At 42.1% G+C, this 26,781-nt stretch overlaps 1 protein-coding gene across 1 annotated transcript in view; it reads left to right on the forward strand.

The window, feature by feature from the left end:
* BFSP1 (beaded filament structural protein 1) overlaps nt 1–26,781 on the forward strand; it is a 46,217-nt gene that overhangs the window by 10,592 nt on the left and 8,844 nt on the right. The window contains exons 2-5 of the mRNA XM_034766950.1: nt 3,252–3,312; nt 19,993–20,088; nt 21,149–21,241; nt 23,210–23,317. Of these exons, the coding sequence (XP_034622841.1) occupies nt 3,252–3,312; nt 19,993–20,088; nt 21,149–21,241; nt 23,210–23,317 (358 nt within the window). The remainder of the gene's footprint in view (nt 1–3,251; nt 3,313–19,992; nt 20,089–21,148; nt 21,242–23,209; nt 23,318–26,781) is intronic.

Here is a 26,781-nt window from a genome sequence, read left to right on the forward strand (position 1 = left end):
GCGGATTGATTTAAATCTCTTCCAAGAGGTGGTCACGCTAACATCACAGTATATTGAGTGTAAAGCTTTATCCTCAGATGATACGTGAACTCACAAGGGAGTGTGGAGTGGAGTAACGTATGTGTGTTATAACAGCCTTCTTATGCCACTAGCTTTTTGGCTAAAGGACAATGACGGAAATGTCTGCTAAATATATTTCAGTTAATGGGGCTATATGGAAATTCAAGCAATGAGCCGGAATCAGATATCTTCCCCCCCTCCCAGATCAGAGCAGCCCTGAATTGTGGTGGGGTTGAGATCTGGATTCAGACTCTGTCAGCCTCATCTCTGTTGAATTCAGTCAGTTAAATTACTGAGAGAGCAGCATTTTATCATGGCTGTATGATTTTCATTCTTTCCCAGTTGCCAGACTATATCTATGCAAATTAATGAACTGTTTGTTGTTAACTGCACATTGAAGAGATTTACAAGGTCCAACAAAATTTGTTTTAGGTCAGCAGTTTAATAAAGCTCCATAATGAATATGGTCTTAACTCAGAGGATGAATGGCTTTACTGGTGCACTGGGAAACATTTGGACAGCGATTGTGATTTACTGACAAGCTCTGCTGTAGGAAGCTACAGAACAGCATTTCAGCAGAAGAAAGTCATGAACGTACGGAAGCGAGATTGAAACTAAGCAACTTTTTTCATTTTTTTTTTTTTACCAGTTTGCAGGCAGTTCCCAGTTCACTACTGGCACCGAATAATAGCATTGGGTCTTGCCCTTGCAACACTGTGCAGGGAGTAAGGAGGCTTATTTAGCCCCATCCCATCCCTTTCACTTTTGTAGACTGTCCGCGTGGGGGGAAGTAAGGGACTGCAGAGAGAGAGACAGGATGGCCCATTTGCGGGGTTCTAGCTTAGGACGTGGGGCAACCCGCTTTCAACTCCCAGCTCCGCCATAAACTTCCTGTGTGACTTGGCACGAGTCACTTGGGGCTAGACCCAGAAAAGGTAGTTAAGCTCAGCAAGGTGATACTTAACTTCAGCCACCCTGCCACCTCCTGGAATCCTCAACCTCGAGTTCGGCACCCAGACGCCCCCACTGAGATGCCTGGGGAGAATTAGGAGCCTTAACAATGGGATGCACAGAAGCCAGTGTGCTGAGCAGGGCGCTGCCTAAGTTAGGCAGTGGTAAATGCCAAGGAGAGGAGTGTGACCTATGCCCCACCCCCACCCCCTGGGCTGAAGGGGGTGCCTTCCTCTGCTCAGGAGTCATAGCTGTGAAACCTTTCCTGGAATTAGGTGCCTAAGCCAGATCAGTCCTTTCTCAAGAAACATTGAGAAGGAGGAATCCCCTTATACTCAGTAGCCCAGTGGTTAGTGCACTCACGCAAGATGTGGGAGATCAGGGTGCAAGTACCCATGCTGTCGCATTGGGAGCAGAGTCTTCCTCCTCCCAGGTGAGTGCCCTAACCACAGAGCTATAGGGTTTGCTGGGAGTGGGTCTCTTTCTATCTCTCAATAGTCATTGGGTCAGAAAGAGGGTGAGAATGACATTCTGGCCTAGTGGTTAGTGCACTCTCCTGGGAGACCCAGGTTCCAGTCTCTGCTCCAATGAATAGTTAAGTATTTTATACAAAGTGGGACAGCTTCCACAGGAGCGAATGAATCTAGCATTGAATGAAAGGAATTTCCTAGTGACTGGACAGGTGCCTTGGAAACCATGAATTCACCTGGAAGGAAATGATGATTTCAGGAGAGAGTTGAAGGATTAAATTATTAGGACAAGAGAACTTTCTTCTAACTCTTTGATGCTTTCCTCCTAGGTTAAGCCTCAGGCAGTGTTCACTACCATAACCTATGTTACACCTACTCTATAGATAAACAGAAGATTTCCATTCCCCAGGCTAACTACCCATATTTTAAAATGTTTAAAGTAGATGATAAAAAGATGGCAATTTTGTTTTCTGTGCTTCTGTAATAGAAATTACTTCAGGGAGCGAGGAATAAGCAGCCAGGCTGTGTCTATCTCACTTTTCAGCCACCAGCAACAGCCTGACTTTGATGAGCAATTTGTTCAATGTTTGATGATAAAATCTGGTTGCTCAGAATTGTAATATGTTTCTAATTGTTTTTTTAATTGCAGCATCTCATTAAATTACTTCTCTGGTTAAGCAGTTTATTTACAGTCTTGCTTTTCTTAAAGGAAAAGAGGAGAAGAGTCTGCAACAGGATTCTTTTGTGCCCTCTCCAAAGAAAGAACTACAATCAATCAATCACCCTTTAGGGATAGTGATGGTGATTTCTATCCATGAGAAAAATCTCTGTATGAGAGAATTCTTTGTACGTTACAATACAAAGCTGACATTCTTAAAATACAACCTTTTATACCATGTTTATCTTAATTCAGAGAGAAACAAAGCATAAACTACATCATCATTTTCTTATTTATTTATTTCCAATTTTTCTCTAATATAGGAAATTTCGCATATACATATGTGTTTGTTTCTGTACATATACATAGGAGTATATTATAACGGCATATAAAAGTTCATGCGTTTTCTAGTTTCAGCAGGCAATGTTAAATATTGTGCTCATTAAAATCTGCACTGGAGTTTATGAACAATATAAAATGGTGCGTAATACTAAAAAAGACTCAAACCCCAAGAAAATCAAAATGTATCCTCATTCTACACTTCTTATTCAGATGAAACTCCCATTGAAATCAACTGTGCACCACAAATTGCAACATTATTTACCGTGGGCACAACTAAAATGTCAACATTTATCAGTGGTTACTCTACCACACCGGATTATCCCAGATACACTGTCACAGTTATCTCCTCTACCAGCAGAATGAAATATTGTGATATCTCAGCTATCGAGTCTATTAACTATTGGTAAATAGTGACTTTTAAATGGTGAGCACTGTTTGTCTGATATAGTTTTGTATAATGTAAATCACTGACATTTTATTGGAAATGATCTAGCCTCAGACTTTCTTTGGAGAAGTCATGGCAAATGTCCATTCACTTCATTGTGTTTGTTGCTTGATGAAAAGACTAGAGGGGCCTAATCAAAACAAGAATTACACTCATCATCTGAAGCCAAAGATCTATGGTTAAGTTATGAATAAACCTTGTGGGCCTGGTCAAGATTCATAGTCAACTTAAATGTGCCACTTCTATACTGCAAGATACTGTGTCTCCATCTACAATATGTGAAGAGATAAGCCACTCGACTTCATCTTCTTTGTCCTATTTGCAGGTACAGAAATGAACGTGAATATCAGCAGATGCTAAAAGAGACCCTTGAACGCCTTAATAAGGTGAGCCTGGTACAGTAAAAAGTGTGTTGTTTGCATCAGCTGCTTCCTTTCATTTCATTTACTAGACAAAATTGCTTTGATGTCCATTCAGTTTGGTTCAATTAATTTTTAAGCAGTTATTTTAGATCTGATGGAATTTATTTTGGGAATATTATATAATATTACTTTTTCTCCCATAGTCACACTTATTGGTGTCCCCACAAATCATGAAAGGACAGTTCCCATCCTCTCTTCTATTTCTGGCCATAAGCTATTAGTGTGTGCAGGTAACTTTACTGTCAATAGCATTAAGAAATCAGAATCTAGGATAGTGTGAGAATTTGGGACCTTTCCTCATTCTCCAGTCCTGAGTGATTTCTTTTCATCCTGTAAACTCTGAAGGGGAGCCCTTCGGCACAGATTTTCAAAGGTTGATTTCAATGTGAATTAGGCACCTAACCTGCTTAGGCCCTTATGAGAATGTCATTAGGTGACTATCTGCATCTTTAGGCACTTACATACCTTTGAAAATCTGGCCCTTAGATTCTGATCCTAAACATACTGCAGTCTGTGGGAATAGGTTTTGGATTAGGCCCTTAGAGAGAGACCTATCTGATCATTAACTGGACTTAATGCATGCATGCATGTTTCCTGCATGTCCCTAGACCCATGGAATATAAACTTTGTAACTGAGCCAGTAACATGGGTCCCTTTAAGTTACAGTTAGGTGCATTAGTAAGTGTTTAGCTGGATTCGGGCTATTAAGCACGATTCTGAGTTTACTGAAGTAAATGGGAGTTTTGCCTGAGAACGGAATTCAGGACCAGGTCGATAGAACAGACGATGGCTGCACTGTTTTACAGTTGGAAACATTCATTGTCGGTGGGGTTCCTTAATATCAAGCCAGATATAGTCACAAATCAATAAATAAGAGAAATGAAAGCCCAAGAGAACAGATTTTAAACTAATTTCCTCTACAGATGGGTGATGTTTCTTGTGCAGTCCCTCATTTGCCTGGGAGTTTTTAAGCCCTTGACAGACCTTTATTGCAAGCTACACATCTTGTAAGGATCCTTTCACTAAGAATTGCCCTGCAAAGCATTCCCACTGTATATCTCTTGCTGTTGTGTGCCTCTGGCCACCTGCGGGAGAGGTCTACTGATATGATGATAATGATGTGGAAAAGCGGAGCAAAGAAAGTTACATCTAAATATGAATATGTATCATTTTGGCTATAAGGTGGAGAGAAATAAAAATGACTGCCACTGTCTGCATGGTTGAAAGCACCATACCAATGAGCTCATTAAGAAAAGAGCTCCGGGCCAGAGGCAAGCAAAGTGATCTTAGAAAAAGGGCTGTTTTCCCTAATCATTGTTTTGTTCTTTTTGCATGTATTGACCACTAATAGCTGAAAGCCAATGCTGTCACATCAGTGTAATCTGTAAAATCAGGTGTGTTTAAAAAAAAAAAAAAAGCCAAAAATGGCCGAGAACTTAAAAATTGGATAACAGACCACAGATCCCAGTGGCGATTGAACCTGGTGATATTCTAAACAAAAATTGCTCACAGCCATGCTTGTAGCTGTTTCCATCACTTCACACTGACTCAACAAACCTTCTAGGGTTCAGAGTGACACACAGACAGAATGAGAATCCTGGAATGTTGTTATATAGATTAGCAGTTCTTCTTACTATGGAAGGGATCTCACTTAACAGAGATACCATCTTTATGTGTAGTGTCATGTTTTTTAAACAGTCAGCTCAATGATCAAAGAAATCCCTTTAATCTGATGTATTGTAATTATTGAACTCCTGGTCAGAGAAAACTGCTTGAGTCTCTCCACTCACGGGTTTGTCAGTTCTTTGTCAGTCCTGTTATGACAGTCTGGGAGCTTCAAGGAGATTATCTGGCTTTGAGGATTAAAACTGTATCCTATCCTGCAGGAAAAAGTCAAGTCCATTAAACAACACCAAGTTCCCGTTAACAAAATAAATAGACGTTTCATTCCTCAATTCCTGCAGATTAAGAGGATTTTGAAGGGCCTGATCTCTGGCATACCTTGAATGCTGTTCTAATCAGAACCCTTGAGCAGAAGCTTACCTTTAAGGAGGTGAACAACCCACTGATGGAAGCTTGATTTTGGTTTTGGAGTGCAGGTGGGTCAATACCTCCGGAAGGCCATAACACAGTTCCCTATCTTGGCCCTGTACCAGTGTTGTCCTGTTTCCATGTCAAAGAATAATCCCTGATCCTCAAACTGTGCTAGCCAATCATGAGCCCAAGATGTGGGACCCAAATGTAAGCAGAATGCTGAAGCTATTCTGTAAATCATACAGTTTAGCCAAATGGTGATAAAATGAACATAAGACTATTAAAGAAAAACACAGAAAATAGCAGATGAATATTACAAAGAGTTAGTGCCAAGCTCCCTAGTTCATATCATGGAGATAACAAATGTCTTTCATTTGTGGAGCAGTTTTTACAGTGCCTCAAAATACGTTAGTGGTGAACAGCATAATGACTTGAGCTGGGATTTATAAAGTACCATTCAAATTCAGTGGGAGTTGGGTGCCTAAACCTAGTGCCGTGGTGAAATCCTGGCCCCACTGAAGTCAATTGGAGTTTTCCCATTGATTGAGGTGGAGCCAGGATTTCACGCCTGGTATTTAACGGCAAAGGGCCAGAGTCAGCCCAACTCTTTTGCAGGTTCTCAGTGACGGGGAGGCCACAAGCAGCTTTGTTGCCACTTGTCTGATCCTGACTTGAGACATGCAAAATTCCAGTTCCTGCATTTAAGTAAGCACAGGGACTCCCAGCTTATTCCCCCAGGGACAGGGAGAAGATGGCCTATCGCTACCCGTCTCCTAGAGCTACCAGTGGATCCATCTGACTGCACAGTAGGCAGTAAAATGCATCCTAAACAGGGGTATAGTAGAGTGCATGCAGCTCTGCACCTGCGGGAACTCTAGTGGTGAGAATGCTTCCAGTGCTCCCTCTGGGACGGTGTGATTCTGCACCAAGTCCAGCTGTCGGACTGAGCCCTGAATTACTAGTGCTGTTTCTAAAGAGGTTAAACTGTAACATTTCCTGCCAGCTTTGTTTCCTGGATTCTTCTGTCTTCAACTACCGTCCAACACTTAAACATTTCTTACTGGAAACAGCTAACAAGCTAGAATAGCACCTCCGTACCTCACAAGGGTGCTGTAAGGATAAATACATTAAAGATGATAGAGCACTCAGATATTCCAGTAATGGGGGGCCAAACGGGGCAACTGATAGATTCAAAAATTCTGAAGTTTCTTGCTCTAACCAGTTTCTTCTGTATCCTTTATCCCCTAGAGAAAAAATAAGTGACTTGTGTTTTCCCCATTCCCAGACTTGCCCCTGGAAACAGTAGACATGATTAGATGGGAACTTGCTCACAAGGGACATCATATGCAATGCCATTTAGGCCATTCATACTAACTCAGTGGCTTTTATGACATTATGATGCAACTGTACTATGCTTATAGTACTAGCTTCAACCCTACTTAGACTCTATTGGAGAGGAGGGGATGTTCTGCTATCCAGCCTGAATTTATTTGTTCTATAAACTATTCAAGATAATGTTTAAGCTGAGCCTGAGTAGACATTCATCAAAAGACAGTCAATTAGCAGCCCTTTTTCTCCATCGATTTTTCTTTCAATGCTATGCTAAGGCTATGTCTACACCGCAGAGTTTTGTCACCAAAAGTTATGCCATTGTAATTAAAGTGCTTTAATTAAACCACGGTTGCATGTCCACACTATGCTCCTTGTGTCGGCAGAGCCCATCCACCCTAGCAGCTCTTGCATTGACACAGAGAGCGGTGCACTGTGGTAGCTATCCCACTGTGCACCTGGCTGCAGGGTGCGTTGAGAAGGGTTTGCAATGCTTCATGGGGCAGGTACAGCGTCACATGATGCAGATTTCTCAATCCCATTATTCCATGGGCATCCTAGTAGATTGCCAGCCGCTTTTCAACTGAAGTAGATGGGGGGGGGGAAGGGGAAGAGTGTGTGACAGGGAGCGTGGGGGGGAGACAGAGACAGAGTGTGTGTTGGGGGAGAGTGTGTGTGTCCGCATGCTGTCTCCGTAAGTTCAGACAACTGCCAGAAGCAACCAATCCTGGGGAAGGGGAACACCTCTGACATCAGCCCCCACCTCCCTTCCTGGCTCAGCACAGCAGCCTCTCTCTCTGTTTCTCTCTGTCCCTCACAGGCACACACACATCTGTCCCTGCCTGCCTGCGTCTGTGTTCCTAGTGTGGCAGAGAGCAGGAGCATTCCACATTAATGATTTGCTTTGTTGCCCAGAGTAGAGCAGCAGGCTCAGCTGTCAGAACAGAGCTTTGAAAGGGGAGGGGTGCATGCCTGCAGGGATGCTGAGTTCAAAACAGTGAGCAGAACGGTCATGGCAGGCATTGTGGGATACTGGGGGAGGCCAGTTCTGGTGGTATAATGAATGGCAGTGTCTACACTGACACTTTTGTCGTTTTAACTTTGCTGCAAAAAGACTCTCTGCCTCTCGTCGAAGTGGTTTTATTTTATCATTGAAATGGAAGAGTTTTGTCACCAAAAGTGGCATTGCTATGTGTACACTCCACTATTTTGTCACCAAAAGCTGCCTTTTAGCAACAAAACTCTGAAGTGTAGACAAGGCCTAAGGAAATTAAACATCTACCCGGAATAACTCTGTCAGACTGATCCACTGTTTATGCATGCCCCTGAAATCTTAAACTCTACTCTAATCATATGCAAGTGGATTGCATACATTCATAATGTTTAAGGCCAGAAGGGACCATTATATCATCTGCTTTGGTCTCCTGTATGTCACAGGCCATTACATCTCACCGAGTTACCCCTTTATTGAGCCCAATAACTTGTGTTTGGCTAAAGCACATCTTCTAGAAAGGCATCCAGTCTTTATCTGAAGACATCAAGAGATGAAGAATCCAGCCCTTCCCTTGGTTGTTGGTTCCAATGGTTAGTCATCCGGACTGTTAAAAGTTTGAGCCTTACGTCTAATTTGAATTTGTCTGGCTTCGGCTTCCAACCATTGGTTCTTGTTTTGCCTTGCTCTGCTAAATGAAGAGCCCTTTAGCACTCAGTATTTGCTCCTGGTGAAGGTACTTGCACACTTTAATGAAGTTACCTCTCAATCGTTTTGATAAACTAAACAGATTGAGCTGTTTACATCTCTCTATAAGTCATTTTCTCCAGTCTTTGAATAATTTCTGTCTCTCTTTTCTTCAACTTTTCCAATTTTTCAACATGCTTTTAAAAATGCGTGCACTGGAATTGCATGTAGTATTCCAGTATCAGTCTCATCAATACCAAATACAGAGGTAAAATCACCTCCCTACTCCTATTTGCTACTCCCCTGTTTACATCTCCAAGGATCACATTAGGTTTTTGCCACAATACTGTACTGGGAGCCCATGTTGCGTTGCTTGTCTACAATATCCCTGAATCCTTTTCAGTCACTGTTTTCCAGGATACATCCCTCATTCTGTAGGTAGGGCCTGCCTTCCTTGTTCCTAAATGCATGACCTTGCAGTAGGTTTTATTAAAATATGTTTTGTTTAAATGGGCCCAGCTTATCAGGAGATCCAGATTGCTCTATGTTACTGCCCTGCCATCATCATCATTTACCTCTCTGCCTATCTTTGTGTTATCTGCAAATTTTACCAGCCGTGACTGATGAAAACATTGAATAGCATCGACTTAGTGGGGTCCCTCAGGGATCAGTACTAAAAACACCCTCTTTCCATGATAATTCTCCATTGGCAACTACTTTTTCACATCTGTCACTTAACAAGTTCCTAATCTATTTCACTTGTGTTTTATTAATATTGTATAATGCTAATGTTTCAGTCAGAATGTTGTGTGGTACTAAATCAAATGACTTATACAAGTCTAAGAATACTACATCTATCAAAAAGTGAAATCAGGTTTGCTTGACAAGACCTATTTTCAATAAAAAACATGTTGACTTGCATTAATTACGTTCATATTCTTTCAGTCTTTATCAACTGAATCCTGTATCAGATTTTCCATTATTTTATCCATGATTGATAACAGGCTAAACAGCCTGTAGTTATGAAAGATATTCCACTTGCCTTGTGTGAATATTGGCACCACATTAGTACTCTTCCCTGATATTCCAAAATATATTAAATTTTAACATTAAGAAGCCCGATATCTTCTCAGACAACTCTTTCAGGACTCTTGAGTGCACATTATTTGGGTTTGCTGATATAAAAATGGTTTTCCCAATTAAATATTGTTTAACATCATCCTTAGTTACTAATGAACTAGGTAGTACTTCTTCATTCTCAGGTGGTACAAGTACATCATCCTGCTTGTTTCCAAAAACAGAACAAAATATTTATTGAACACTTCTTCCTTTTCCGCATCATTATTAAAAATTTTACCATCTCCATCTAATAATAGACCTATAACTGTACCATTACTAGAATTTCCTTTGTTTCAAATATATTTTAAGTAACTTTTTATTGACCATAGCCCTGCCAGCCATGAATTTTTCTGTGATGTCTTTAGCTTCCTTGTCAATTTTTTATATTTCATAACATCTAATGTATATTGATTGCTATATATTTTCCCTTTTTGCCATTTGTTATAAATTGTTTTTATATTTCTAATTACTGCCTTCACTTCATCACTAAACAGGGTGGGCTTTTTAGTCAAAGTTAGTCATCTATAAACTCTTTTTAAGTAACTTCCAATTTTCCTTCACATTTTTCTGTCTAAATTTTCCTTCCCGATCAATTTCATTCATAATTTTTCTTAGCTTTGGGAAATTAACCCATTCTGACTGTCCTCAACTGGTTGTAACAGTGCTGTAATCATTCCAATCATAGTATCAGAGGGGTAGCCGTGTTAGTCTGAATCTGTAAAAAGCATCAGAGGGTCCTGTGGCACCTTTAAGACTAACAAAAGTATTGGGAGCATAAGCTTTCGTGGGTAAGAACCTCACTTCTTCAGATGCAAGTAATGGAAATTTCCAGAGGCAGGTATAAATCAGTATGGAGATAACGAGGTTAGTTCAATCAGGGAGGGTGAGGTGCTCTGCTAGCAGTTGAGGTGTGAACACCAAGGGAGGAGAAACTGCTTCTGTAGTTGACTAGCCATTCACAGTCTTTGTTTAATCCTGATCTGATGGTGTCAAATTTGCAAATGAACACATTAGCAGATGTAAAGGTAGCCATCTTACAACAAAAAAACTTCAGGACCAGACTCCAAAGAGAAACTGCTGAGCTCCAGTTCATTTGTCTTAAAGGTGCCACAGGACCCTCTGTTGCTTATTCCAATCATAGTAATTGTCCCTGTAGGTATTAGTAATATCAATTATATCCAATTTTTTTCATCAATGAGGCTTTCCAATTTCTCTTACTTGTAACCCAGTCTCCTAATATTGGTATAAAAGCAAATGAAAAAATTCTTCTCTTCACATTCTTTGTCACATTGGGTCAATTTGGCTGCAACACACTGAGTTTGCACTGTTTTAAAGAGTTATATTCAGTCCTAATGGGGTGGGGGGGAGGAGAGAGAGAAAAAAATCTGGCCCAGTATTTCTAAATTAAATCATCCACTCTATTCATATTCTGTGTTATCTAATAATAAGGGGGGGTATTATAGAGGTATATAAAATCATGAGTGATGTGGAGAAAGTAGATAAGGAAAAGTTATTTACTTATTCCTGTAATACAAGAACTAGGGGTCACCAAATGAAATTAATGGGCAGCAGGTTTAAAACAAATAAAAGGAAGTTCTTCTTCACACAGCGCACAGTCAACTTGTGGAACTCCTTACCTGAGGAGGTTGTGAAGGCTAGGACTATAACAGCGTTTAAAAGAGAACTGGATAAATTCATGGTGGTTAAGTCCATTAATGGCTATTAGCCAGGATGAGTAAGGAATGGTGTCCCTAGCCTCTGTTTGTCAGAGGATGGAGATGGATGGCAGGAGAGAGATCACTTGATCATTACCTGTTAGGTTCACTCCCTCTGGGGCACCTGGCATTGGCCACTCTCGGTAGACAGGATACTGGGCTAGATGGACCTTTGGTCTGACCCAGTACGGCCGTTCTTATGTTCTTAACTCAAGAAGAGGGAGTATCAATGTGTGTTCTCCTAGCCATGTTACCTAGCGTTCGATTCTGCTCCCCTTCCTCATGGTGAATGGTACCTTCGTGGGCAGGCAATCATAGGAATGTGAAAGGGACAAGAGAACCAAGAAATGGGAGCAGACATTGGGCCAACTACTTCTGGAATCCTTTTCTACTTGAGATCAATAGGAGTTTTGCCTTACTACTGGCAATAAACCAAGGTTAAATCAACATTGACACCATCGAGGAAGTGGGTGAGAATCTATACGTAAAGACTGATGTATTAGTGAATTCTTTATTCATTTGTTCTGGCTATTTTGTTGTTGTTGAAAGTACAAGAAAAATCCCAGTGTCAGTTGCTTGGCTTTCCCTGAGTCCATTTTAAGGTATCCCGGGCACTAGGGTAGCAAAGAATCCTCTGAGAAATCTATGTGCTTTCTAAATAGGAATCTATTCATGGAGAACTATATGCTACAGAGCAATCAGTAACAATCAGCTACATTCCTCATAATCTCTTTTACCTTATGAACCTTTATTTGTCTGATTTTAGTGAATGTGTGCTCTGTAGACTCAGCACCCATGAATAAGAAATAGCTTTGTTAGCAGAGGATGGAAAGGCAGCAAAATAATTAAGGTATCAGAAGTGGCAAAAGATTGAGTAGCCTCTAGCTCAGCAGTTCTCCCAACTTATCTCATCAAAGCAAGTAATTGCTGTTTACTGTGCACGGAAGAAAGCCACTTCCTGTTTTCTGAGTAAATGGCTGGATTCGGTCATCCCCATACACAATGACTAGTCCCTTGTTCTGTGAGACGTCCCATTGAGTTCAACAGGATTACTTACCAAGTAAATTCAACAAACCAGAGTCTCAGCTGGCTACACTGATTCCAGTGCTTGATTTGTAATGCAACAGGTGCCAGCAATTAGTTACTGGGGTTCAAGCAATTTTTTTATTTTAAGAACTGATATAGCAAGCCCAGAGATGCCAGGGCTATGAACTGCCAAGCCTAGAGGTGCCAGGACTCAGCCCTGGAAAGCCCTGGCACAAATTAAGCACTGACTAATTCATAGATTTATAGATTTGAAGTCCTTAAAGAGACCATTATGACCATCTGGGCTGCCTTTCTGCATAACACAGGCCATAGAATTTCACCCAGTGATTCCTGCATCAAGCACATGATGTCTGGTTGTGCTAGGCTAGCTAGAGCATCTCTTAGCAGTCAATGTAGTGTCTTTGGAAGTCAATGTAGCTATGCCATTTATGCCATCTGATGCTCCGGCCTAACACATGTAAGGATGGCAGAATCTGGCCCAGTGCGTTTAGAGTTGGCTTTAATACTTTCATTATTCCTTTCTGTGCCCAAAAGAGTTTGTCTTCCGACTGTGATTGGAGTCTATGCACAAGTAGTCAGCAAAAGTCCATCCACTTGCAAATCGTAAGTGTTGTATCTCTTTTAAGTGAATACCATGCAGTCAACATGTCTGTCTATCCCTCTAGAAGATGAGTGGAGAAAAATGTGTGTTTAAATAGAGCCCCGAGGTCCTGGTCCTGTAATATGCTCAGCAGTATCAATTCTCATGGACCTCAATGAAAACTGAAGGCACTCAGCCTGCTGCAGGAGGAACTCAACTCCATCTAAGGACTGGCCCCTCACTGTGCCAATCTAGTTTCCATAGCAAAGGAAGAAAACTGTATGGTTTCTTTTCAGGTGAAGTGTTACCTTAGATGTGCACTTTACAGAATTAAGCCAGTAGAACAAATAATGGTTTGCATGGCAAAGAGTTGGAAAAGTCCATTAACATCTTTAGAAAAGGTTTTTCAAAGCCAGGTATATGAAATTAAGAAAAAAAATCTAATTTATCCTACTTTGCTGTTTGCTTTCTTCTTTGAATTAAGAAAAATAGATTGTCTCCTTCCCCAGCTGTATTTTCATTGCTAATTTTCATCTTTCATGTTTCTGTCCCATTTCTGGCATATTAAAGAGTGTTTTTCATTCCCTCTGCAAAATACAGAAGTGGCTTTGCGCAAACAGGGATCATTTGAATGACTTGTACTTTTTAATGTCCAGATCATCCCTTCTCCTCCATATTTCCAAGAGATCATGTGCTTAGAATTTGCCAGTATATTTGAGCTCATTTAGAACAAGTGTTATGGGTATGTTAAAGCTCACCAAATAGAAAGGCAAATCCAGAGCCATCTCTGGAGGCATGGAGGTCTCTCCGGCATCAGAACCAGTATGGTTCCGCTGCACAGGGAGTGCATTTTCAAAAGTGGCACAGCATGAACCTCGACATGTGGTTCAGAGGCCAACTCCATTGGCCTATCTGTGACAATGCAGATGTGGGGGGCAAGGTAGAGCATGAATTGTGTGCTGCATGGATCCTCAGTCCTCCCCTTTCACACAGGGTCATAGAATCAGAGAATATCAGGGTTGGAAGGGACCTCAGGAGGTCATCTAGTCCAACCCCCTGCTCAAAGCAGGACCAATTCCCAACTAAATCATGGGGTGCTGGGTCATGGGGTGCTAGTTCAGCCATTGGGCAGAAGTAGCCTCCCCCGAGCAGCTCTGCAGCCATTCTGCCAGCTGAGGAGAAAGGTTCCTGCTCCCTAGACCCTTCATGGAGATTACCAACCACTGGTCTGATACAGGCTAGGCTCTAGTGCCACAGATTCAGAAGGGACCATTGTGATCACCTGGTCTGAACAGGATCCGGCTCATAGTGATCAGAGATGGGTGAAAGTGAGGTCATATTTTCACAAAGGTTCACTCAAAGATTTTGTTTAAGGCAGTTTCACAGTTTGGAGATTTGGCTTATCTCCATTTTTTTGCAGAAATTTGTTTTTCACTTAAAACATATGAAAACCTGAAAAACAAATTTGTTGCTGAGGGCTGGTCTTCACTACCTGCCCGGATCAGTGGTAGAAAATCGATCTTTCAGGGATCGATTTATCGCATCTTGTCGGGACGCGATTATCGATCCCCGAATCAACTCGCGTACTCCACCAGCCCAGGTAGGAGTAAGCGCCATCGACCGGTGAGCCGCGGCGGTCGATTTGCCGCCGTCCTCACAGCAGGGTAAGTCGGATCAGATACGTCGAATTCAGCTACGCTATTCCCATAGCTGAATTTGCGTATCTGAAATCAATCCCCGTCCCCCCCCCCGTAGTGTAGACGTAGCCTGGGAAACATGATGCCTGTGAAAGTGTGAGCAGACATGGCAGGGGTCTGGTGGCCATCTCTGACATTTTTCTCTTGTGCCTTATCGATGAAGAGGAACATAAAAAGAGAGAGCAAAATGTAGCACGCTAATGTACCACACTCATGGATACAACTTTTACTAAATCCCTTCTCATTATCAGAGTGTGAATGTATGTTAGAGGTCTCTCTCTGTGGCTGAGTCTGCTGGAGCTATAGGTTGAGAGCTTCAGCTCAAGCTATGCACTTAGCTCTGGAGGTTCCTAGTGTGTCAGTGAAGATGGCATCTTTCACAGACAGAAGTGATTATCAATATTAGGTAACGCAATCAGGGAACAAAAACAATCAGCTGACAAAGACGACAAACCACAGAGAGCAAACTATCAAATGAGCAATAGAACGTTCACCGAGGCAACCAGTTTGTGAGCAATCTTTAGGAAGAAATTTGTTCATACACAACATTCACTGATCCATCTGAATAATGAAGAGGCTTACTGTGTGTTTGCAGACTACTGCTGAATAGGAAAAGGGGCTCAGTTTAGTGAATGATTTGTTGTTTGTAAATTTTGTACCTCTCTCCATTAACAACAAACAGGGATCCAAGCCCTGTCATGAAGGCCATTTTGCAAACAGTTTACACCATACATGTATGTGTGTGTGGTAAAATTCTGTGCCACTGATACATTTCATATTATATCAAATGACACGGAGGATGTTATACATCTTAGCAGGTTCTTGACAGCAGTATTCTCTACAGCAGGGCAGACAGCAGATATGAGATGCATATTACGCTGAGAGCAAAGTTCTGGCATTTGACATGATTGCTTTGTCCATATTTATCAGTGACACAGAATTCACATCCCCATATCCATCACCTTATGCTTAAACTAGTATTTGGGTACATTCAGGTCAATTTATAGATGTAGGAATGCAGTGACTTTTACTCAGAAAGATAAGTCCATTCTGCTTTGCAGTTCATTTTCTGTGCATAGTACTCAGGATGAAGCCTGATTGATTTATATACATGCAGGAATCTTTACAAATAGGGAAGAACACATCAATGTACAGAAGCATTAAACAGTTCTGCAGAGCACTGGACTTGTCCTATCTCATTGCTATTGCTTGAAAATGGCTCTGATCCTCAAAGGTATTTATCAATGGGAGTTATGTTCTAAATACCATTGAAGATCTGGGCCCTTGACCACTGCTGGAGTCAGTATCTAAAGATTTTTTTAAAAAATGCACATAAAGAATAATGAAAGAATGATGCAAAGTTGAGAAGAAAATAACTGGATGTTGTGTTGTTTTGATACAGCGTGAGGGTTCAGTGAATGCATAGCTAAATCTAGCTTATTTTAAAAAAAAAACTGTGAACACATTTTGTCTCTTGGGCAAACATTTGAAAAGCTGAAAACTAGATTTTGCTCATTACATACAAAAATCCTTGCTAATTGGGGATGTCTGCTTCCCCCACAAGACTCCTAACACTATCATTGTTGTGCTGATCTTTCTCTCAATAGGAAATCATTAAGGCTGCATAAATGCTCCACAAATTCCTGATGACTGGCTTAGAATATTCTGGTCATGGTCTGTTTTAATTAGCTGCATTTGCTCGCAGTGCAGTTAACTAGCACTAAAGTAAAAAAAGTTCACGGTGGTTTTATTGGTGCATCAGCAAACCTGGCTGGATGAGTCAATGGCATAAAGAAAATCGCAAGCATCAACACATTTCTCAATAGCATATCAGCCCTGGTGATTAGTTTGCTGTACATGTGAAAAAGGAAATCCCTCTTTCACCACAGTCACATGCCCTGCCCAGAGAGGTGAGTGTTTAATTCACTGCACATGATCTGATCATTGTGCCAGATATTTACCTCTGATAATTGAAAGTGGTGAGTTTTGAAGGGATACCATATGTTTAAAAATCTGTTTCCGCCCCCTCCCTCCCCCTGCCCCTTAAGATCCTATTGTTACAAGCAACATCTAGTGTTACTCTGACTGAAGTCGATTAGGGGGAAATGTTTGTTCCCGTATTTTCTGTTTCCTTTGTGCATTTGACAGTGCTTTATGCATAGCCAGTGTCACATGTTCCTCTGTGTAGTCAGTTATTTATTCAGACCATGTCTATGCTACAGATGCCACAGCAGTTTAGGTACGATGCTGTGACTATGTTGCTGTAGTGCCATAGTATAGACACTTCGCACAGGGATGGAAAGGGTTTTTTTCCATTGCTGTAGGCGCTTCCCCTCCCAGAGCGATGGTAGCTAGGTCAAAGGAAGCATTCTTCATCGACCTTGCTGCATCTACACTGGGGGTTCAGTGGGCATAGCTGTGGCACTCTGGGTCTGAATTTTTCAAACCCCCTTAGCACCATAGCTACGTGGCCCTAATGGTTAAGTGCAGATCAGATCTTAGTTTCCCATGATGATTTTTTAATTGTGTCAGGTTAGGTTTTGTGTGAAGTAGAACAGTGGCTCTCAAACTTGGGCTACTGCTTGTTCAGGAAAAGCCCCTGGTGGGCCGGGCCGGTTTGTTTACGTGCCATGTCCACAGGTTCGGCCGATTGCAGCTCCCACTGGCCGCGGTTCACCGCTCCAGGCCAATGGGGGCTGTGGGAAGGGGGGCCAGCACATCCCTCGGCCTGCGCTGCTTCCTGCAGCCCCCATTGGCCTGGAGCAGCGAACCGCAGCAAGTGGGAGCCACGATCGGCCGAACCTGCGGACGGGGCAGATAAACAAACCGGCCCGGCCCGCCAGGGGCTTTCCCTGAACAAACAGTGGCCCAAGTTTGAGAACCACTGAAGTAGAACACACTTTCCTGAGAACTAATCATCAGCCTTTGTATCAATATTGGGATTATCATAAATGACAAAATCAATTATATTGAATGGGCCTGGTTCTGATCTCACAGACACCAATGGTAACACTCCTGATTTCAATGGAGATATACTTGATTTACCACAGAGATCAGAATCCCCATGTGCTGGCAAGTATGATATAGGTAGGTTCACAGTGCACATGCTCACTTTTCTATCCCAAATCCTGGAAAGTACCTAATCAGACCTTCTCACTAGCATACTCTTACCTTGAGGAGCTGGTATGAGCAGCGTGGTTGGAATTATGAAGAAAGGAATGAGTCAAGAAAAAAAAGCGTATGCATTTTGAATGTAACTATCTCATAAACTCAGACACCTGGGACCTGATTCTAGCCTCTGGTGTAAGGGCCAGATCAGCAAATCACTGACTTTCAGCATATGTGTAAATCAGGAATTAAGTGGGTGCTTAAAGTTAATAACTTGTTTAAGTGCTTTGTTGAATGGGGCGGGACTTCTAATGTGCATGAAATGAAGCATGTGCTTAAATGCATTGGTTAGTTGAGGCCTAAAAAAGGAGGATCTCCATTGAAGCCAGTGGTGTTACACCAGTCTAGATGAGATCAGAATCAGGCTCATGAAATATTAGTGATTTTAGCATCCATGGCTACCCCAAAGTTGCTACAAAGCTGATGATTATTGCTGTTGAGCACAACTTACCACTCAATACCTGATGTGATAGAACTAAAGAGACACCATCACCTCGAAATGTAGTTAATGTGAAAATATGAATTAAATGCACTTTCGGATGTATAGCTGCCCTGGAGACTCACTGTCAAATTTTTGATTTTACAGTCAGATATTCCTGTATTTTACAATTTCTTTTTGCTCTTGCTGGGTCAGAGACGCACTGATACAGCAGGTGGAATGACCTGAATAGCTGCTTGTATCGGGAAATTGTGAAACTATACTTAAAGTGCTGTCAAATGAAGAAAGTAAACAAATTGCAAAAACAATTGAGAAAAGGACTCTTCCTCCCCCACCCCCCACGGTCTCAGGATGTACTTTGTTCTCTAGAATAAGATCTACTGAAAATCTATGGGATTTTGTGATATCATAACAAAACCATTGACAGAGAGAGACTGCAAAGGGCTGAGTTTACATGGTGAAAAAAAAAGTCTCCAGGGTTTTCAGAGAGCTTGTGTTATTTAAGGTCTTACCCACAAACATTTGGTCACAGAAGTTGCCAAAATGCATTGATTTCCTGACAAAGAGTTACGTGTAAACAATCCTCCAAAAACTATAGATGCCAAGCCTGCATCTGTTGAAATATTTTAACACCTTTTAACACCTTTTTTATCACTGCAAGGAATACTTTTGTCTTCTGCAAATGTCAATTCAATTGTATTGGTGCAATTCAGCCAGCTCAAGCATCACATCGGCGAGTTTCTTTCCCTTGATGTCAATGGGCTTTCGATCAGGTTCATATTGCATTTATAGCTTCATGGAAACACCTCCACTTACGTCAGTTATAAAATGTCATAGGAACCACCGAGTGTTAGGGAGTTTTGCAACAAGGATTCAATTGGTCATGTTCAGGAGTCCTACCAGAAACTAAATTTTCACTCTATTGGTGCATGATATACTTAATTCAATGCTGATGTATTAGCTAGAAGGCTGAAATTTATCCCCATAGAACTTGTTATTTTGTATTGTATGATTTAAAGTTGCTGGGAAGTATTTTATATTCAGGAGCTTGTTTAAAGTAGTAAACTCAGTAATGAGCCAAGCAACCTCTTAGAATTGAAACGTGAGTTAGATACTGGGCCAGATTCTGCCCTCTGTTACGCAGGTGTAAATCATGGTAATTATTTTGCGTTCTGTGCTCCTTTCTCTAGACCAACTGGACTCTGAGAATCTTCTGGCTCCTGAATTTACAATTAATTGCAATTTTTTGCCCCCAGACTTGCTTTTCTAGTTTTTGTGGGCCACCATGTCAATAATTATTAGACCCAGAAATGTCACAGAAAAATCCGATTTTATGATGTGTGAGACGTCCCAAAATGAAAAATTTCAGGTTGGCACAGAAATATGGTATGTTCTTTAGTGTGATATTTTAAAAAGTGTCAACATATATCAAACGCTGTCACAAATATTGGAGAAATCAATGCCGTATATTGTTGATGTTTCCTGCTTAGAATCAGACACCATTGCAAGCTTCAGTGATTGATATTTCATAAAGTGTCTATTCCTTGGCTCCGAGCCATGATAAAGCATATGGTGAATGAGCTGTGACAGCACCACAGTGCTGAAATGTATTAACTGCTTGTCTTTATCAGCTTTCTTTAGAAAAATAGTATATACCACGGGAGAGCCAAATGGATAAAAGTGCATATTGTTTGTTGGTTTCATCATACCTTTAGTCTTTAATTCTCAACATAGGTGGCTACAAATTTTAAATGATTCACTTTTTTGGATAAGTGGCTAATCTATTCTTAGTGATCCTGAAGCCAGTACTAAAAGTGTCATGTTTATCTGCACTGCAGGAAGCAGATGAAGCTTTGTTATGTAATCTGGAACTTCAGATTGAATCACAGTTCCTGCAGGATGACATTAATGCCACAAAGGACAGGTACAAGAAGGTAATTGCACTGACTTCCCCACCTCTCAGAGAGGAGTCTGGAAGGTTGAAAAGTGTCATGCTAACCTTTGATCTCTTTCGGTGGCCACTTCAGACACCTACAGAGTAAAGGTTTGTTGCTTTGTTTTGTTATAAAATGGTATTTTGAAAAGGTTCAAACAACCGCAGTGACCCCAGGTAAGACTGGATATGTTACTGAACAAAATACATTGAGTTCGGTATTCTCTAGACCAACAAGTAGGCTGTTGTATTTTATCAAAGCTCACTCACTCAAGATCAGCAGTTGAGAACATGATTACCAAGATCTGCTCGCATCTTTTATCATCGTTTAATTTGGGACTGGGAGGATTGTAGTCTGGCATTCCCAGGAAAAGACCCATCATTAAATAGCTTTAGGAGCCATATATAAACTGGGAATAGATTTGGTAAAAGGAGCGAGACTAACGTTAATACTTTTCCACAGTTCTTTGGAATTTTTTCCACTGATAGCAATGGACGCTAGATCAGGTCCATAAGGGCAAAAACTAGAACAGGGTCAATGGTCAATGATTCAAACCAGATGCTGGACTTGGTCAACCTTTTCTGAGCACATTTACAAAGTGTCATCTGAAAGGAGTCACAGTCCTACACATTGGCCATACAAATGAAAATAACCTCCTTCCACCGGTCTTTATTACACCATTAACCACCCTTACCCCTTCCACGCCTCCTCCACTGGTGACTAAATCAGATTATATTCCCATTTGTTCCTTTAAAACATGAGTAAAATAATACTGAATTAAGAGTATGCTATATCTCATCAGTAACCCAACAGCTTTAGCAAAGTACTATCTGAATATTGTGATTGGGATACTAAACTGCTAACACATATTAGCCCATTTCATTTGAGTAGAAGTCCACTAGAGTCAGGGTGGCATGTATTTACAGCAGATCTGAATTTGACCCATACTTTTACAAGTGAAAGAAGTTATCATCAAGAAATAAATCACAGAAGTTCAGTCAGCTGAACTGAAAATCTTGCTTTACTAGTTACTAATTAAAATGATTTTACTCCACCACAGAATATCATGGAAATACAGACCTATGTCAGCATTTTACAACAGATCATCCAAATGACCCCTAGTGTGACCACCATTACAGTTGGCGTAAGTGAGGTAAGTGTTTCACTGAGTAAATAAATGCTATGTAGAGAGCACTCGTAATGTGATAGTCAATATTTACCCTAAGTGCTTGAGATACTCTGTGATGGGTTGGATCACAGAAACCCCCTTGGGGCTGCCAACTGATGTGCCAAGACTACTTCTGCCCCTGCTTTCCCTGCCAGCTTGGGACTCCAGCACCCTGTCTTATTGAGCCAAACACATCAGTCCGCTCCAACACAGACCCAGGGTCTGAACCACATCCCCCAAAGCTGCAGACTTAACTGAAAGCAACTTACAGAAATGTTCCTGTCTTTAACACTCAGATTCCCAACTCCCAATGGGGTCTAAACCCCAAATACATCCATTTTACCCTGTATAAATTGTTCACCCTCTATAACACTGATAGAGAGATATGCACAGCTGTTTGCCCCCCCTCCCCCGGTATTAATACATACTCTGGGTTAATTAATAAGTAAAAAGTGATTTTATTAAATACAGAAAGTAGGATTTAAGTGGTTCCAAGTAATAGCAGACAGAACAAAGTGAATTACCAAGTAAAATAAAATAAAACCCGCAAGTCTAAGCCTAGTACAGTAATAAAACTGAATACAGATAAAATCTCACCCTCAGAGATGTTTCAATAAGTTTCTTTCAGAGACTGGATGCCTTCGTAGTCCGGGCATGATCCTTTCCCCTGGTACAGCCCTTGTTCCAGCTCAGGTGGTAGCTAGGGGATTTCTCATGATTGCAGCCTCCTTTGTTCTGTTCCACCCACTTATATATCTTTTGCATAAGGTGGGAATCCTTTGTCTCTCTGGGTCCATTTCCCCCACCCCCCCGAAATGGAAAAGCACCAGATTAAAGATGGATTCCAGTTCAGGTGACATGATCATGTCACTGTAAGACTTCATTACCCATTTGCCAGCACACACGTATACAGGAAGACTTACAAGTAAAACAGAGCCATCTGCAGTCAATTGTCCTGGTTAATGAGAGCCATCCAGATTCCTTCCAAACCACCATTAATGGCCCACACTTTGCATAACTACAATAGGACCTCAGAGTTATATTTCATATTTCTAGTTTCAGATACAAGAGTGATACATTTATACAAATAGGATGATCACACTCAGGAAATTATAAGCTTTGTAATGATATCTTACAAGAGACCTTTTGCATGAAGCATATTCCAGTTACATTATATTGACAATCATTAGCATATTTTCATGAAATCATATAGAATGGAACGTCACATAGTCCATTTCCTATTCTAAGTAGAGGGAGGTGCCGTGGTATCTGTGAGTAAATGTTGAATTTCTAATGATGACAACAGAAGATCAAAGTTGCAGCTTTGAAAATCTTAAGTGAGCTTTAGGAGCTTAAGTATCAAAAGAGATGTCAGAAGTCTTGAACAGGGATTTCTGCTAACCAGGTATATTCTGACACCTATACCAACCCCATGTTAAAAGGCTAGTCCAGCAGCAGCAGAAGTAGGGATGTGTTCCATCAGAGTAAAGAGAGTCCAAGATTTGGGGATGGGGATGTGAGCCTACTTTGTCTGCTCCCTCTCCAAAGAGGCAAGATGGGGCAAGAGAAAGAGAGATGAACCCTTGTGAATCAAACTGATTGGATGAAACCAGGTGAGACAAAGGTGGTGGGTTTCACTTTCGCACCAATGTAAGACAGTACCCCAGGAAACAACTGTTGTTTGGGTGTGAATGGTATAAGCAGGCATTTACTAGTCTGCTTCACACAGCAGCATGGTAAACCTTTTCCTTTCAAATGAAGTGAACTATTTTAAACTATAAGCAGTGCTGCTACAGTACCTCCATTGGGAACTTGAGACCATTAAAGTTATGTAGCAGGAGGCTGCGATGTCATCTCATCATCATTCATTTTGTCTTTTCAGATTGACTGTAGGTAATGAAATCTCTGGTGGCATGTTTACATGATCAGACGTTCTTTCTCCTTTTTTCTCAGGAAAGGCTGATGGCAGAAAGGAGAATTCCTATCCTGCAGAGTCAGCTGGAAGAGTACAAGAGCATTCTTTGTCAGCTGCAGACTCAAAAATTGAAATTGCAGACGGAGGTACCATACAACTAACTGGAAAGTCTAGTGACTCTCATTCATTCAGGCTAGTGTAATTGCAACAAATCAACACCTAACATTGAACAACGCAGCATGGCTGATATTTAATGGGGTTTTGAACAGGGTGAAAACATTATCTAATACCTACAAATAAGCCAGATGCCTGAAAAGGATGTTTTTATTTGAACGTTACCTATCTCAGCTTCCTCCTTCTGTTTAACAGGCCCAGTATCATGGGATGAAGATTTATGTAGTTAGTTTCAGAGGGTCAGTCATGACTGTGTGATAGCTGCTTAGTAGGCTGAGTAGAAGTGGTTGGAGGCCTTAGTCCAGTTCGTGGTGGAACAAAATGCCCAGATCACAACTGGATTGCTGATGGACAGTCTCAGCAGACAGGCCAAGGACTGAAAAGGTCCAGGGACTGAGTCTTCCCTTCCCCCAATCCAGTATGAACTGCATTGGCACTGTGGGATAAAATCAGAGGTCTTCAGAGCTGTAGGTTCAGTGCTTTCCCTGAGCACTAAAGTGCTGGGGTTGATGTGGGAATTACTGGGTGAGATTCTATGGGCTGTGCCATGAGGCAGGTCAGACTCGATGATCACAACAGTCCCTTCTGGCCTTAAAATCTATGAATTTCCTCAAAAAGTGCATGTTAGGTTTCACACAGCAGCCTACACATATCCCTGATAATGATAACAACGAATTAGCACCTCCAGCCACACCCAGGGACCATCAGCAACAACAGTCTCTGTGTCTGTGCAGTGCCAACTCACAGGGCATGAGTTACCAGGACTTTCCCTGCAGCTCCTGCCTGACCCCAGCCAAGAATTTCATAGTGCAGCTTGTGCCTTCTGCAGCAATCCATTGGGTTCTGTGATCCTGTCAGGCTAGGCTGAAAACTGAACAGCAACTTAAGCCATGAATGTCAGGACCTACATGCCCACCCCTAAGACGGACCTAATTAATGGGTAGTTGTGGGAAATGATTAGCTTAGCACTACAAGTAAGGGCTACTTCGTGCCTGTTCCGGGGATGGTGTGTTGCTCCCGGAGAACTTGGGAAGCACTGCCACTACAGCAGCTTGCTGAGTCTCGACAGCACGGCTGGCCAGCACACGGGGGGGGTTATGAAAGTGCCACACCTCTACCTCAGCCTCCTGGGGGTGTCTAACACCCTAGTCAGGAATTCACCTGGGACTCAGGGGACAGCATGGACTGTGACGGTGCCTGAGTTCTGCTCAGATGTACAAGTCGCTGGAGATGACCTGCCTTCAGATGGTTAACCCAAGAAAAGATGAGCATGATCTGGCCTTTACTAGTCACCATTTCAGAACGAAACCTTAGTTTTCAAGGTGACACTTTATATTAAGATTCCATTTATAAAGGGTTAATAAATGACAAATATAGCCGTTACACTCATATTGAGAATATCAGTAAAAGGGGTTATAGGGGGTTATAAGCCATGGTTATAATCAACCTAGTGAACTGGAATTTTCCCAAATAAAACAAATCACTCAGGTTCTTAGGAATCAGCTTTCCCCTTCCTCCTGCCCATCCTCCTCCCCACGGTCTATAATAATTGAGTAATGAATTATTAAAGCAATATATTAATGATTTATTAACCCTCTACAGCAGTGGTTCTCAACCTATGTACCATTGTGGGCTGCATATGCAGCTGTGTGTGTGTTGTGGGCAGCATGCACACAATATATACACTGCCTGTCCAGCCACAAAAAAACCCCAGATTTAGTATTTGTTACATCACAGCAATACAATTCCAATCGATACAGCACCTTTCATTTCAACACGGGCAAATGTCTGCCAAGAGCATTTTAAGTGAGTAAATAAGTCGAAACATTAACTGTTAAAATTAATTAATTTACTGTGAGGATGGCATGGCTGCACCGCACTGCTGCTGGCGGTGCAGCTGGGCTGAGTGCCCAGAGAGCACGGCTGCCGAGCCTGCCCCCCCAGCCAGAGACTGCAGCCAGGGACTGTATCCCAGCCCCCCCAAAGTGCCCCCCGCCCCCCCAGCCAGGGAACGCCCTCCATCATCCAACCCCCCTGGAACTACCCCCTCCATCATACAGTCCCCCACCCAGGGACTGCCCCCCATGCACCCAGCCCCCTACCTAGGAACTGCTCCCCAGAACTCCCCAGCAACTGCCTCCAGCACCCAGAGCTGAGAGCCTATGAACCAAATGGTAAACCCTGTATGTGATGGAAACCACTTCAGGACAGGGGGTGCAGCAGCACCTCCAGCACCCCTAGTTCCAGCACCTATGCCCCTCCTGCCCCTCCCAAGTTATGGCCCTGAGGATGTTACATGGACCACAGCTGTGTGCTGATTGAGACCCACTGCTCTATAGACTAGTTATGAATGAACCCTTCTTATAAAGTGTGACTGTAAAAGAAAGTGTTATAGGAATTATGGAATAAGCTAGACAAATAACAGCAGAAGTAACACTTTGCTGCAATTCCCTATCTTTTTTTTTTTTCAAGTGACGCAGCACCATCTTGTGGTCAACTTACATTCCAGTGATGTATTACTAAAATCCCATTTATATGCAGGAGTCACCGCACAGACGGTTACATTATTCTACAAGCCAGAATGTTCTGATATTAACATTTAAAGGAAACTCCCATGTACTACTTCCTTGGTCACCATTTCACTTGGTGGTGGAGTAGCAATCCCATAAGGATTAGATGCTGCTTGCTCCCTGTATGTGACTCTCCCCAAGTGTTTTGTGAGGGTCAGTGGCAGGCTGCAGCTTGTAACGTTAAAGTTTGTCTTTCGATTGCTACACATGTACTGCAGCTAGCTGTAACTTGGTCTGCAGCGCTGCACACTGGGCTCCCATAAGGCCCGTGGCACCAGTGATGTCACATTTAGTAACATGGCTGTACTAGTAGCAGTCTCAGAATTACTCATGTAGCACCTTTCCATCTAAGGTGAGCTTTACAGTCAATAATGAGGTATGTAAGTATTGTACTTCCCAACCGACAGCTGGCGAAACTGAGGTAGAAAGAGATTATGGGCCAGATTTTAGCCACCTCCCCATTGGGCAGAACAGGCAGCTCTCTTCTCTAGGCTCCTGTCCAGTCAGCAGCTGTAATCATGGTGCTGGTGCCTTTGGAGTGCCAAGTCCAGGGGGTGTTTAGCAACTTCAACCTACTGGGGCTAGAGCCAAGCTTCCTCTAAAGAAGAGGTGGTGCAAGAAAAATATAGGCTGACCTTCCAAAAAGGAGCTGTAAGAAGCATCCATGAGCCTGCTCCTGCCAGAGGAATTCTGACTGCCTGTGGCCTCCATGGGCAGAACGACTCTGGCCATTGCTGTTGGCATAGTGCATTAATGTGTCTCCCCTTCCTGCAAATGCAGCACTGTGGCCACTAAACCAACACTGGGTCCTGTGGCACCTTTGAGACTAACAGAAGTATTGGGAGCATAAGCTTTCGTGGGTAAGA

This window comes from Trachemys scripta, chromosome 3 (assembly GCF_013100865.1).
Source record: "Trachemys scripta elegans isolate TJP31775 chromosome 3, CAS_Tse_1.0, whole genome shotgun sequence".
Taxonomy (NCBI): Eukaryota; Metazoa; Chordata; order Testudines; family Emydidae; genus Trachemys; species Trachemys scripta.